Source organism: Bison bison, unplaced genomic scaffold, assembly GCF_000754665.1.
Source record: "Bison bison bison isolate TAMUID 2011002044 unplaced genomic scaffold, Bison_UMD1.0 scf7180017864223, whole genome shotgun sequence".
Classification (NCBI taxonomy): Eukaryota; Metazoa; Chordata; class Mammalia; order Artiodactyla; family Bovidae; genus Bison; species Bison bison.
The window spans coordinates 3,454,266-3,466,946 of record NW_011494795.1 but is presented as its reverse complement, the minus strand read 5'-3'; the positions used below and the strand labels follow the sequence as shown (position 1 = coordinate 3,466,946).

The following is a 12,681-nucleotide window of genomic DNA, read 5'->3' as shown; positions in this document are numbered from 1 at the left end:
AGAATTGATGCTTTTGAAGTGTGGTGTTGGAGAAGACTCTTGAAAGTCCCTTGGACTGCAAGGAGATCCAACCAGTCCATCCTAAAGGAAATCAGTCCTGAATATTCATTGGAAGGACTGATGCTGATGCTGAAGTTCCAATACTTTGGCCACCTGATATGAAGAACTGAGTCATTTGAAAAGACCCTGATGCTGGGAAAGATTGAAGGCAGGAGGAGAAGGGGATGACAGAGGATGAGATGGTTGGATGGCATCACCGACGTGATGGACATGAGTTTGAGTAGACTCTGGGAGTTGGTGATGGACAGGGAGGCCTGGTATGCTGCAGTCCATGGGGTTGCAAAGAGTCGGACACGACTGAGCGACTGAACTGAACTGGCATCCAGTTGGTTTGAGAGAATCCTTAGGCTGTTTCTTCCCTTTTTTTCCCCTTAGTGTCACTTAATTAATGATTCTGTTTCCCCAAACTGCTCTCTGCCTCTCACTGTTCAGCAAGGATTCGCATTGAATTCATCACTCTTGAGAGGATCTCTCAAATTCTGTCTTATCTGGGGATAGTTTTTGTTTTCTAGTGGTAGTTTTATTTGCAACAGCACGGTCATTAGCTCATGTCATAGCCACAGGTGGCAGTGGCCTGGCCGTACCTGCTGTGCGGCATGCCAAGACATGTGAGAACTGCAATCGACTGCACCCGCGGGTCCCTGAAGGCAGTGCATGCTTTGCCCCACAAAGTGCGTTAACATAAATTAATGCTCTTTATTTTGTTCAGTGATTTTCGTCAATACATAAATGCTTAGAGTTCATTATAATCACAGTTTGCTTGTTTACTTTTAATGCATGCTTCTTTAATCTGTGGTGATTTATGTGTTTACCATCTGTAGTATGAGTTTCTCTGTCAGAATATGTACTGAGATATTTGTACTTACAGTACACTCATTTGTTTTACATTTCCCCAGGGAGCTAATGTTTTATATTTTTCTCAAATATATTTATTTAATGAAATTAGGATCTTCTCATTGAAATGTTTATTTTTAAAATTCCAATTAAGCATTCTATGTCATGCAATTTAATTTACATTTGGGTGGTTGAAGTGGATTATTTACTTAAAAGTAATAGCTGCAGTATCTCTATCTCTATATATATTTATAGATATATAAGCTTATTTTTGGAGAAGGCAATGGCACCCCACTCCAGTACTCTTGCCTGGAAAACCCCATGGACGGAGGAGCCTGGTAGGCTGCAGTCCATGGGGTCGCTAAGAGTCGGACATGACTGAGTGATTTCACTTTCACTTTTCACTTTCATGCATTGGAGAAGGAAATGGCAACCCACTCCAGTATTCTTGCCTGGAGAATCCCAGGGACGGCGCAGCCTGGTGGGCTGCCATCTATGGGGTCGCACAGAGTCGGACACGACTGAAGCGACTTAGCAGCAGCAGCAAGCTTATTTCAGATACTTTATATTACTGATCTGCAAATTTTTGATTTTGATGGTATCATTCTTTCTTGTAGGCTATCTTTGTTGTTAATGAAGTAGCTTTTTGTTTTAGAGTTTGTTATAAGGGAATTCCTATCTTTTGAAAAATATTGGTTCATTAAAACCCCTATTTTAAATCAACTTTGAGAACTGTAAGGAGCTCACTGAATATAGCATTCTTGGTAATCAGAGAATAGGATCAAGTTTTTTTAACTTGGACTAACAATTCTAGAATGAGTTATGAGGAAATGTAAACTGACCTATCTTCTTAATGTTGAATTAAATCTGTTGTCTGTGCTTTTTAAGCTGATTGGTAAACCTCTGCCCAGCCCTTAAAAAGTCAGCAGTCATTCTTTCTTCTCATCCTGTTATTTCCTCCTCTTACCCAAGTTACCCTCTTGCTGTCCTATTAGGAAAATCTTCAAAATCTACTTGTTGAATATCTAAGTACATAGGATTTATTGGCTAACTACCAATGCCTAACCATCAAAGACAGGACACTTAACCCATTAAGGTAAACCTTTTGATCAGCAGGAAATGACTAATTTTTTTTTAATTCAATTTGACAGACATTTACTAGATACTTACTATGTTCAAACTATTATGGATAATAAGAGGACTAATAAGTCAATAGTCGGTTATTTAAAGTAACTTCTGTTCTTGCTTTTTTCTATTACTTTGCTAGAATTCATCGACCTAAAACAATTAAAAAGCCAGTTATTTTTATCAGCAAAATGGATTTATTCAGGAACAGAAAAGAATTGCAGTTGAGGACATGTGATCTTTGGGGAACCACAGGCAAGTGTAGAGACAAAGGAGAGGAACAGTCTTTTATAGTGGAGAAGGGGGACTGGTCATGACAGTCTCTCATTGGCTGGGCTGTTGCTAGGCAGGGAGAAATTCTCCTTTCCACATGCTGAGTGGTAAATAGCCTTCCTCCTTTTGGAGACGCAAATGTACATTTCTTCTTGTTGATGTCAAGGAGTAGGGTGTGAGAGCTCTCCCTGTGGTCCCCTGACTCCAATTTAAATGACGTTTCTGTTTATTAAGTTGTTTAATGGTATTTGAGGTATTTTTGTAAAGAGATTTTTAATGACAATCCTAGGCAAAAACGCCTCATTGGAGAGGAAGTGGAGCCTATTTAGGATTAGGATCCTCTAGACCCTCAGAGGGCAAGATTATGGGCATAGTGGGCATCGAGACCTGGGCTTGGTGTAGACATCAGGTCTGACGGAGTGACATCTCCGTATGCTCTGTGAGGTGCACAGGCCACGGAATGAGCATGGGGAGACAGCAGGAATGTGCCAGAAAGACCTCAGGTCAAATGAGACAGACATGTGAAAGGGCCTCGCACATTGCCTCATGGCTCAATAAATGGTGGTTTCTATTCTTCTTCTTTTTTTATGATGAACGTTCCTCTGTGAAGATAGCTTTTCATCAGCACCTGTGATGTAACAGGCAGGGCACCAGGTACAGAGGATTCCATTGTGAGCTAGACAGACCAACTCATTGCCCCTGGAACTTGTGGGGGACGCAAGTGCACGGCGTGTGTGATGGTGGCAGAATACAGCACGCAGTTGGAATGTGTTCTGAAGAGCAGGTGCAGGAAGAATTCCCACTGGAAGGGGTGTTCTGGCAGGAAGGCGGGTGGCAGTTGCTGAGAGTAGGGGGTGAGGGGAACCCTGTTCCGGTAGCGGCAGCACTCACAGTGGCCATCCAGAAGGGAGGGAGGTGTACAGCCCCCGGGAACTCGGGGTGCAGCCCGGGTCTGGGGCCGCATGGGCTCTGCTTGGGCAGGGCCTCTAGCTTGCTCTGAAGGTGCCTGGACTTTATCCCATTGCAGTCTGGGAGCTACAGATTAAATACTGCTGGGATCTGACAAGACACTTTGAAAAATTCCTCTGGTCTCAAAGGGGAGAATGGTTTGGGCTGGTGGAGGAGTTGCTGCAGAACCAGGGACGATGGCAGAATTGGGGCTGGAAGTAGGCCAGGGGCTGAGGCTGATCAGCTGTGACCAGGAGGGCAGAAGAAGGCAAAGAATCCCACAGAGCTGTGGACAGTGGACAGAGGTGAGACTCAGAAGAGTTTTCTGATGGGGTCAGTCTTGGGGTGCTGTATACTCTAAGCAATGGGAAATGGGTGGATCTGTTCACTCGAGGGCCCAGGGAAGGGCTGGCACTAGGAAGCCAGGGTCACTGGACCGCAGTAGCCCAGCTGCCCACCACAGAATGGGAGCATTCGCTGTGTGTGCAGCCTGGGAGAGTGGTGGCCGCAGTGAGCCCCAGTCCTGCCCAGCGCCCGGTAAACGAGCATTTCCTCCAGAGCCAGCCTCTGGATAGAAAGCAGGCTTAGCTATTCTCCAGCAAGAACACTAGAGTGGGTTGCCACTGCCTTCTCCAGAGGATCTTCCTGACTCAGGGATCGAACCTGGGTCTCCTGAGTCTCCTGCATTGGCAGGCATATTCTTTACCACTGAGCCGCCTGGAAAACCTCTGAATAAGAATAGTAATCAAATGCTCCTCTCCCCAGGGGTTGTGCCTCATCTGGATGAGCTCAGGGCCACAGCTAAACTGAAAAACCGAAGACTTTCTGGGAACCCGGGTGCTTTGTTGTCACTGTGGCCACCAGACACTGTGATTTCTGCTCTTCTTTTTTTTCTAAGGCAGCTGGGGCCCCTCCAGTCCCCCCACAGCTCTTTCCATTTTCCACTCTTGTTCCAGTGCTCATTAAGAAAGAAGAGACAGAGCAGAAGGAAGAAAGGAAAGGAAAGCTGAATGTGTGATAAGCTCAAACCTAGACAGTGTTTTTTATCTTTGTTTTTTCCTGACAGCTTCATCAATTCTACATGCATTTATTGAATATTTACTAAAGACGGGCTGTATTTTAGGTGTCATTCTTTGCAGAGTTGGCATTCGGAAGACAGGGTGTGTTGCAGGATTCCTAATAGTCTACTTTGATGAGTTAACTTGATAGACTTGGCTTCACAGTGAGGGCTCAGCTGTCTTTTCAAAGCAGACTCTCTGTGGTCCCTGATTTGACGTGGTTTATAAATTTCTGCCGTTAACTGGTGGTGGAACCTGTGTTTAAGGAACCAGTAGGGCCAGCATGCTGTTCCTGAGAGTGTGTGAACCTGGGAAGATTCTTGGCTTCCTTTCCACAGCCCAGACCCTCATCAGCGCTAGACTCAGGGTCCCACCATTTGCAAACAAGATGCCCATTCCCCTGTGTTCCATCTCCCTCCACACACACATTCCACACAGCAAAGGCATCTTATAAAGGAGTTGGCACAACACTGCACTGTCTTGCTTCCTAAAAATCAGAAGGAAAACATTTCACTTAAGATGTGAAGCAAACCAATTACTAAACCGAATGAAGGAGCATGTGATAAAAGGCAAAAGAAAGTTGAAAAGTAAGTCTACTGAAATGAATAAGAATTCTAGGATTAAGATCAGGAGTTATCAGGCTCACAAATTAATAACATGAAAAGTACTTTCTCTGAATTATAGAAAACGTCTGAGTGTGAGCTGCTGTGTTGGAGCCACTTGGCACCTCTAAGTGCTGAGGAGTCATTTTCCAAGGTGCTCCTTCCAGCCCCCTCCAGGCTGTGTGAGTTATCACTGCTTTACACTCAGGAGGACCCCCCCCCCCTTTGCTTCTCAGAAGACAAATCCAGGATCAAGGTGCTGGCCACGTTGGTTCCCAGTGAGAATTCTCTTCCTGGCTTGCTGATGGCCACCTTCTTGCTGTGTCCTCGTGGTGGCCAAAGAGAGAGAGTGCAGACCCCCAGGTGTCTTCTTCTAGGGCACCACCTCCATTCTCATGACTTAATCTCATTGTTGTCACCTCCCAGAGGCCTGATCTCCAGATACCATCACACTGGATGTTAGGACCTTAACATATGAAGTTAGGGGCAACAGAAGCCTCTGGTCCATAGGAGCATCTCATTTAATATGTTTATTTAAGCTGCTGCTGCTGCTAAGTCACTTCAGTCATGTCTGACTCTGTGTGACCCCATAAACGGCAGCCCACCAGGCTCCCCCATCCCTGGGATTCTCCAGGCAAGAATACTGGAGTGGGTTGCCATTTCCCTCTCCAATGCATGAAAGCGAAAAGTGAAAGTAAAGTCACTCAGTCGCAACCCCATGGACTGCAGCCCACCAGGCTCCTCTGCTCATGGGATTTTCCAGGCAAGAGTACTGGAGTGGGGTGCCATTGCCTTCTCCGTATTTAAGCTAGAAGAATACATTTATCAATTTTCAAAAGGGGGAAAACACCCACATAGGCTATAAACAGTGATTTCAACTGGCTTTTGATTTTTCATGAGCAAGAAAAGTAAATCTAGAGATAAACTATAAAATTCCATTAAGTAAGAACTTCAAAGGGGCCATCTTCATAAAGGCAGTAACTCTGTTTAGAGACAGTTTGGGGGATCAACTTATTAATAGCATTCAAAGATATTAAGCTTCCTTTGTTCTTTAAAGTTACGGGAATGAATTAAAAGCAAGATTCCCAGTCTATCATGTATCATTGAAACCCAAAACACAATAGCATTTGTCTTGTTACAGACCAGAGAAGGCTGTAAATCTATTATTCATTTTTTATTAAAGGTGCAAGCTCCAGAGTGAGGCCCATGAATAGCCAAGAGAAATAGGAGATGAAGCCTTTCATCTATCTGAGTCCCTCCCTCCCCATGTGTCCCGGTCAGCAGTGATTCAGTGTTCCTGCTTCTCTTATGAATGTGTTTGTTTACCTGGACTGTGTTCAAAGGCAAAGAGAAAAGAAAGGGGAAAGATGAGGAAAATCACAAATCTGACTTTACCTTTCAGAGCAGAGTTAGAGTTGTAATTAGAGACAGTTCCATTGCCATTTCCAACTCTTGACAGAATTTTCCATCAAACCAGTTGTGCTCTGGATCTCTCATGGACCATTAGGAGTAATGTAGGATGCTGCTGCTGTGCTATTCAGACTTCTCTTTTATGTCCATCCCTCTCCCCCATGTAGGTCCCTTGGGGTCACCGTTGTTTACAGAGTGGATGGTGGCCTGCCCCAGGTGAAGGCTTCTGAGATTGCACCAGACACCTGGCTCTGACTCTGAACCAGCTGTGGGCAATGGGAGCAAGTAAGCTGCACGCTGCCTGGTTAGAGAAAGACTGCACCTTCTGCAGGGGACCTGTGAGCAAGTGCAGAAAACAGGGATCAGAGACGTCCCAGTGGATGCCAGGAAGGCAGTGGAAGATCCCTGGTGACTTAGTGTGGTGGCTTTGGAGGGAGCTCACCGGGTCGGGGGTACCACGCCTTCAGCTGTCCAGCAAATAACTTCCTCACTTGAGCACTTTGGTTGCACTACGGTAAAGCAGCCAGTATCTTTAACTTGCTAGAAAGAGCATGTCGTAATCAGTTCTGCCAGCTTTCTCCAGGGCAGGAGACGTCACTTGTCCCTGTGTGAACTGTGCACAGGGTGTGTGGCTGTGTTTTGATGTGTTAACCCACGTGAACCAATTAAAAGTAGCGTTTCTTTACCGCCCCGGAGACTAGAGCTTCTGCGTTTTGTTCCCGCTGCTTCCTTGATTCAGGTGGAAGGTGTGAACCTAAGCTGTGTAAGTCGTCTCTGCAAAGCCAAAGGCGGCTGCTGTTTGCGGGCACCACCTAAACCTGCCTCTGGGCAACAGCGGGCAACTGGTGGGCACCTGAGCAGAGGGTAGACTTGGCGTGCATCTGTGTGCCCGTCCTCACTGTGGACAGACTTCCTGGTCTTTCCTCAGTGCCCTGTAGTCACCTCCTGACTCGAGTCCTCGTGTCCAGTCCACCTCGCAGAGACGGGCCGCACGTGACTCCCCTGGGGCCTGGCCACGCTGGAGGGTTCAACTTCCTCTGAACCACCCTGCACCGAGTCTGGCCTCCTGCATCTGGAGTATTGGAGCCCCCGCAACCCCCCCGGGCCAGCTTGGCATGTCCTTTCCCGGTGCTCCCCTGTGAATCTTCTGCCCCAGCAACGACCACGGTGGTAACAACAGAGCTCTGGTCTGGCGCTGTCATTTGCACAGTCTTTCAGAGGAGGAAGAGACCGGGAAAGAAGGGGCCCAGCCTACAGGCAGGTCCCCTCGGGGGTTCCCCTCCCTCCTGGAACCCCAGGGAAGTCTTCCGTTTTGCAGTTGTTTAGGCATCTCTGTGTCAGACCCTGTGCTAAGAGCTTTCTGTGTCTGTTAACTTAGAGTGAAGTAAACTGAGAATTTCGTCCTTGCAGCAGTCCTGGGAGGAAAGCATTAACCATTTTACAAATGAGGGACCTGGCTCGCATTAAGTTTTCATTTGCTTGTATTGTCCTCCAACCATGTTACAAGCTTCATGAGGGCAAAGACTGTAATTTCCTCATTTTCCATGTTCCCAGGAGACCCCTAATATGTCCATACAACAAAGAGGCTTGCAGTGAATGCCTTAATTAATGCAGTTTAAAGGCAACCCGAGATACAGAGAAAGGATCAGAGGAAGGTGAGCAGGAGAGCTGGTCAGACACATCCTTTAGGTTCACCTTGTGATGAGGAGAAAGGGGCGGCGAGATTCCTTCCTTTCCTGTCCCCTCCCCCCTTTTTTGATTCATCTTGTATTTTTCCCCCTGAAGTTTGCATTATTTCCCCCTAAAAGGGAGGCTCTGTGAAAGGAGTATCAAGGCCAGTCCTTCCGTTCTAGTCCTTGTTCTGACTTCGCAGTCAGGCCCTTCTCTAGTTCAGCCTGCTTCCTGTTTTTTCCACCTTCTCATCTCCATTTGGCTCTGTGGCCTATGCGTGGCGAGGACTTTATTGTTTAGGACCCCAGCGGTGTTGGAGGGAAAGGCCTGCGGAGGATCGTGGTGGCTAGTAAAGCATGTGCGTGGGCATGGCGGGCCTCCCAGGCGGCACTGGTAGTAAGGAGCCTGCCCACTAATGCAAGAGACAGAAGAGGGCGGGCTCGATCCCTGCGTCGGGAAGATCCCCTGGAGTGGGGCATGGCAACCCACTCCAGTGTTCTTCCCTGGAGAAGCCAACGGACAGAAGAGCTTGGTGGTCTGTGGTCCGTAGAGTCAGACACGACTGAAGCGACTTAGCAGCAGCATGGGTAGTACATATAGGAATTTCCAAGCCTGAGGCAACTGTCGTCCCAAGGTCCTCTCTGTTGGCCATAAGGAGACGGTGGGGTGGGGTGGTGGGAAAGGTATTTTGATAAAGAAACTCCAGTTGGAGACTGTGGACAGACTGGTGAGAACATCCTTCAGGCCTTGACTGTAGCTGTATGGGCCTTGTATCAGCGCGACCTTGTTTATAGCTCTTGGTCTAATGAGGCTTATCATGTATGCCTGCGAGTAGGTAAACTTGACAGTTCTTACTCTAAAATAGCATTCTCCATCTTTCGGGGAGTAAACCGCTTTCTCAGTAAACAAATGTTCAGTTTATTATGTTACCACTTAGAAGCTTTCTTCTTCTTGTGCCAAATTGCTCTTAAAGGTGACTGATTCTTAAAGAATATTTTATTTACTTTGAAATAAGATTTTGTTAGAACAGTTTTAAAACACAAGGAGAGTTGGCAGTCCCTTGCTGGAAATACGCGAGGCGCTTAAAACACTGACATTCACGTCTGTATTTATGGCTTTGAGAGGCTGTTCCTGTCCAGTTCATGGCACGTATTTCTGCTTCACTCACTGAGTCACTGTTCTGTGCAAGGCCCTCCACCCAGGGGGTCTCCTCAAGATACAGAAATGAATGAGACACAGCCGTTCTCTGGCCCTTGAGCCTGTACACTTCGAGAGGGGAAATGAAACTAGTCCTAAAGTGAGAGACGGAGAGTCCCAGTGCCCTCTGAGAGGCACAGTGTGCAGGTCAGAGGAGCCGGCCTGGAGAAGGTGGTGTCTGTGCTGCAGACTTAGGCAGGAGATAGGGAGCGGGGCAGGCGTCCCAGGGCACACTGTGGACGGGAGAGTGTGGCGTCTGCGAGCCCTGGGACGTCTAGGTGGAAGTGAGGGCGGAATGCCAGCAGTCTATCATGCAATAGGCTAGAACTCTGACTTGGGGTCAGACAGCAGCCATATTTCACCATCTAGGAGGAACCCGATGCCGGGCTGAGGCAGCTGATGATAGAGAAGTTTCTAGAATTTATAGAACAGGAAAAGTAAATTGATTTGAATAATGTTTCCAAAGTATGTTTTTTGAAGCCAGATTAGAGTGTGGTTAGGGAAAACAAGGGGGCTCTATGCCTTTACTCTAAGACTGTCCAGTGCCTTTGATGTGCTCTGTGACCTTCTAGATGGTGATGCATTTTGTGCCGTTTCGAATGTCCTGGATCATAAGCCCGAGTGGGACGCCAACCGGCTGCCCCCTTGGGACTCCCTTGGCCGCCGCCTCCTCCTGCCTCAGGTGCTGCCTGCCCCGCCTTCCCTGTGTAACTCACAGCTCCACCTGGCCCCCCCTACCCCCGGGCTCCATTCTGATTCACTTGCCCTCCACTCCTGGATGCAGGTAAAATGCCTCCTGACAGCATTCCTGATGACGCGGCCCAGGAGTGGGTGATGCAGCCCAGACTTTCTGGGAGATTAACTTCCCAAGAGGTGAATGCTGATCTATAGGAATTGGGGGAGCTGGGCTGGTGGATTTCCCGTGCTCCGTCTCTCTGCTGGCTTCTCCTGAGAACTTCTCAGAGAAGCCGCCTGTGCCTGGATGCATTGCCAGGTGAGCTGAGGTGTCTCTGAATCTGTGCCATCACAGTATCTGGATGCCCTGGCACTTAACCTCTGTTCTTGCCTCACGTCTCTTTCTGCACATCCTCTGCCCTAGCTTGTGCTTCCCAAGTAGAGTGTCAGCACTTAATCCTTGCCTCAGGCTCTGCTGTCCAGAGAACCTGAGCAAAGGCAGAATCCTGTTTTTGTTGAGCCTTCGCGAGCAGAGTTTCACAGGGCTCACTCGGAGAGACAGTGCGATGGCTGCACGGGCTGGGCTGGGGCAGCAAGGATGACCATCTCACAGTGATCCAGATGAGCAGTTGGGAGAACAGGAAGGGCAGGGCATGCCCCTCGGGAGCTGCTGAGGGGACTCAGAACCAAGGCTAGAGGAGCCAGAGATAAGGACTTGGGGGGAGGTCTCTCAGGGATGACTGACAAAAACGAGGTGGAGTAAGCTGCATGTGGGCGGGTGTGAGCAGAGAAAGACAGGGGGTGGGCTGCCTTGGCATGGAGGGAGAGGACAGGGAGCCCTCGAGAAAGGGGTGACTCGGGAGCAAGGATGGAGTGTGCAGCCACTGAGAACTCTGAAGAGGAGCGTCCTCATGGCAGGAAGTGGGTCAGGCCCTGGACTCAGGGAGGCACGGCGCAGGGGACTCACACTTACCGGTGGTGCTGTGGACACTGCCATGGTGGCACTGCGGCTGGAAGTTTGGTTTGATGGAGGGACGGCAGTGCTAGAAGATACATCTGGGTTGAGGGAAGGGTAAGATAGATGAAACGGGAAAAGCAAACGAAATGCAAAACAGGTTATAGCCACATTTGTCTCTAAAGATGTGGCACAGTTTCGCCACTGGGGAAATAAATGTCTGTTTCTCTTCACCTTTAGAGACTGGCGCCTGAGCTATTAAAGGGAAGACTGACATTGCAGGGCCTCCTCCATTTTCTTGTCCTTAAAGGAAACAGAGTTTGTGGCTCTTGGTCTCAGATGAAACAAGAATGAACTTTCGGATATGCAGATATGGGCTCCACAACTGATTGGGTGGAGGACAGAGAGCTAATTGCTGTGCTGAGTAAAGTGAGGGGAATTGACTCTGGGGTTGGGACTGGCCCGGAAGAGAGGCCTGAGTTGCTGGGGATGGAGAGAGAGGCCAGAGCCACTGCTCTGGTGCTCGTACTCTCAATGGAGTGAGTGGTGCACAGAACACCTTGGGCCAGTATCTCTGGCAAGATGGAGCCTCGAGAGGAAGGATTCAAGTCATACTGAAAAAAAGGGGGCCACGTTCTGCTGGGTCAGCATGGATCCGCAGGAGAACCCAGCTGTGGGCCAGCAACTGTGAGCAGGAGCAAGCCTGCCCAGCTTCTGTGACCTTGGTAGCCCGTCTCTCAGGGATTAGCAGCAAAATTGAGGAGGGATTTGGATTTCCCACACTATAGACACTGTTATTGCAGTGTCCAAGGACAGAGTGACCTTAGCTGTCATCTGTCCATCAGGGGGATTTCCTAATGTTTGTGCAGGCAACGGGGGAGCACTCAGTGGAGGCACAGACGCGGCCCCTTCTGCAGAGAGGTGAAATGTGCTGGGAAGTTGTGCGAGAGGCAGTGTGATAAGAATTTCGTAGGAGAGTTATTTTTAAAGCAGCGAGGGTCCACATAGAGTTGGCCGGCCTTGTGGTGAAGCAGTTGACAAAACTGCCAGCTGTGGTAGGAGAAGGAAGAGGAGGCGGAGGAGAGCGTGGGGCTCAGTGCAGAGGTTTGGGGTTCCCATCGTGGGCATGGCCTGAGGTTCCAGCAGGGAGGGCTTCTTGGACCTATATGAAATCATGTTGGAAGGGCTGGTCATGGGTCTAGACACAAACTCTGCTCAGGGACCTAGGGAGGGGGAGGAGACGACTGAGAATTTAGCAGTCAGACTGACGCCAAGCTCAAAGGAGAGGTGAGGGAGCAGAGGAGGAGGTGATGAGGACTAGGGGTCAGAGGGGGTCTACGGGGTGTGAGGCTGCCAGCATCTGCTGCTTGTGTTAGAGCTCTTCGTAGAAACAGAACCAGTGGGAGAGCAACAGGAGAGAGCAAGACCTGAGGATGGCGGCTGAGACGTCCCACACCTGCCATCTGCAGGCTGGAAGCCCGGGAAGGCTGGTGGAGCAGTTGGAAAGCCTGAGGGCTGGTGCTGTGGGTTCCGGTCTGTGTCCGGCTGAGCAGTCTGGCAGAGGGAGAGTGAGTCCAGCACTCCTCTTCCTGTTGGTTCTGTTCAGGCGCCCCCGTGGACTGGGTGGTCCTCACCCACCGCGGGAAGGGCCCTTGGTTCTGTTCAGGCGCCCCCGTGGACTGGATGGTCCTCACCCACCGCGAGAAGGGCCCTTGGTTCTGTTCAGGCCTCCATGGATTGGACGGTCCTCACCCACAGCGAGAAGGGCCATGCTTACTCAGTCTACTGACTCAAATGCTCACTTCCTCCCCAAAGACCCTCACAGTTTAACTAGCCGTCTGGGCAGCCTTTGACCCAGTCAGGCTGACACATG

General features: G+C 49.1%; 1 protein-coding gene across 1 annotated transcript in view; it reads left to right on the top strand.

The window, feature by feature from the left end:
* Positions 1-6,507: 6,507 nt before the first annotated feature.
* Positions 6,508-12,681, top strand: part of SDK1 (sidekick cell adhesion molecule 1) — a 478,174-nt gene continuing 472,000 nt past the window's right edge. Inside the window, exon 1 of the mRNA XM_010845804.1 lies at positions 6,508-6,595. Coding sequence (XP_010844106.1) covers positions 6,586-6,595 — 10 coding nt within the window. The 5' untranslated portion in view covers positions 6,508-6,585. The remainder of the gene's footprint in view (positions 6,596-12,681) is intronic.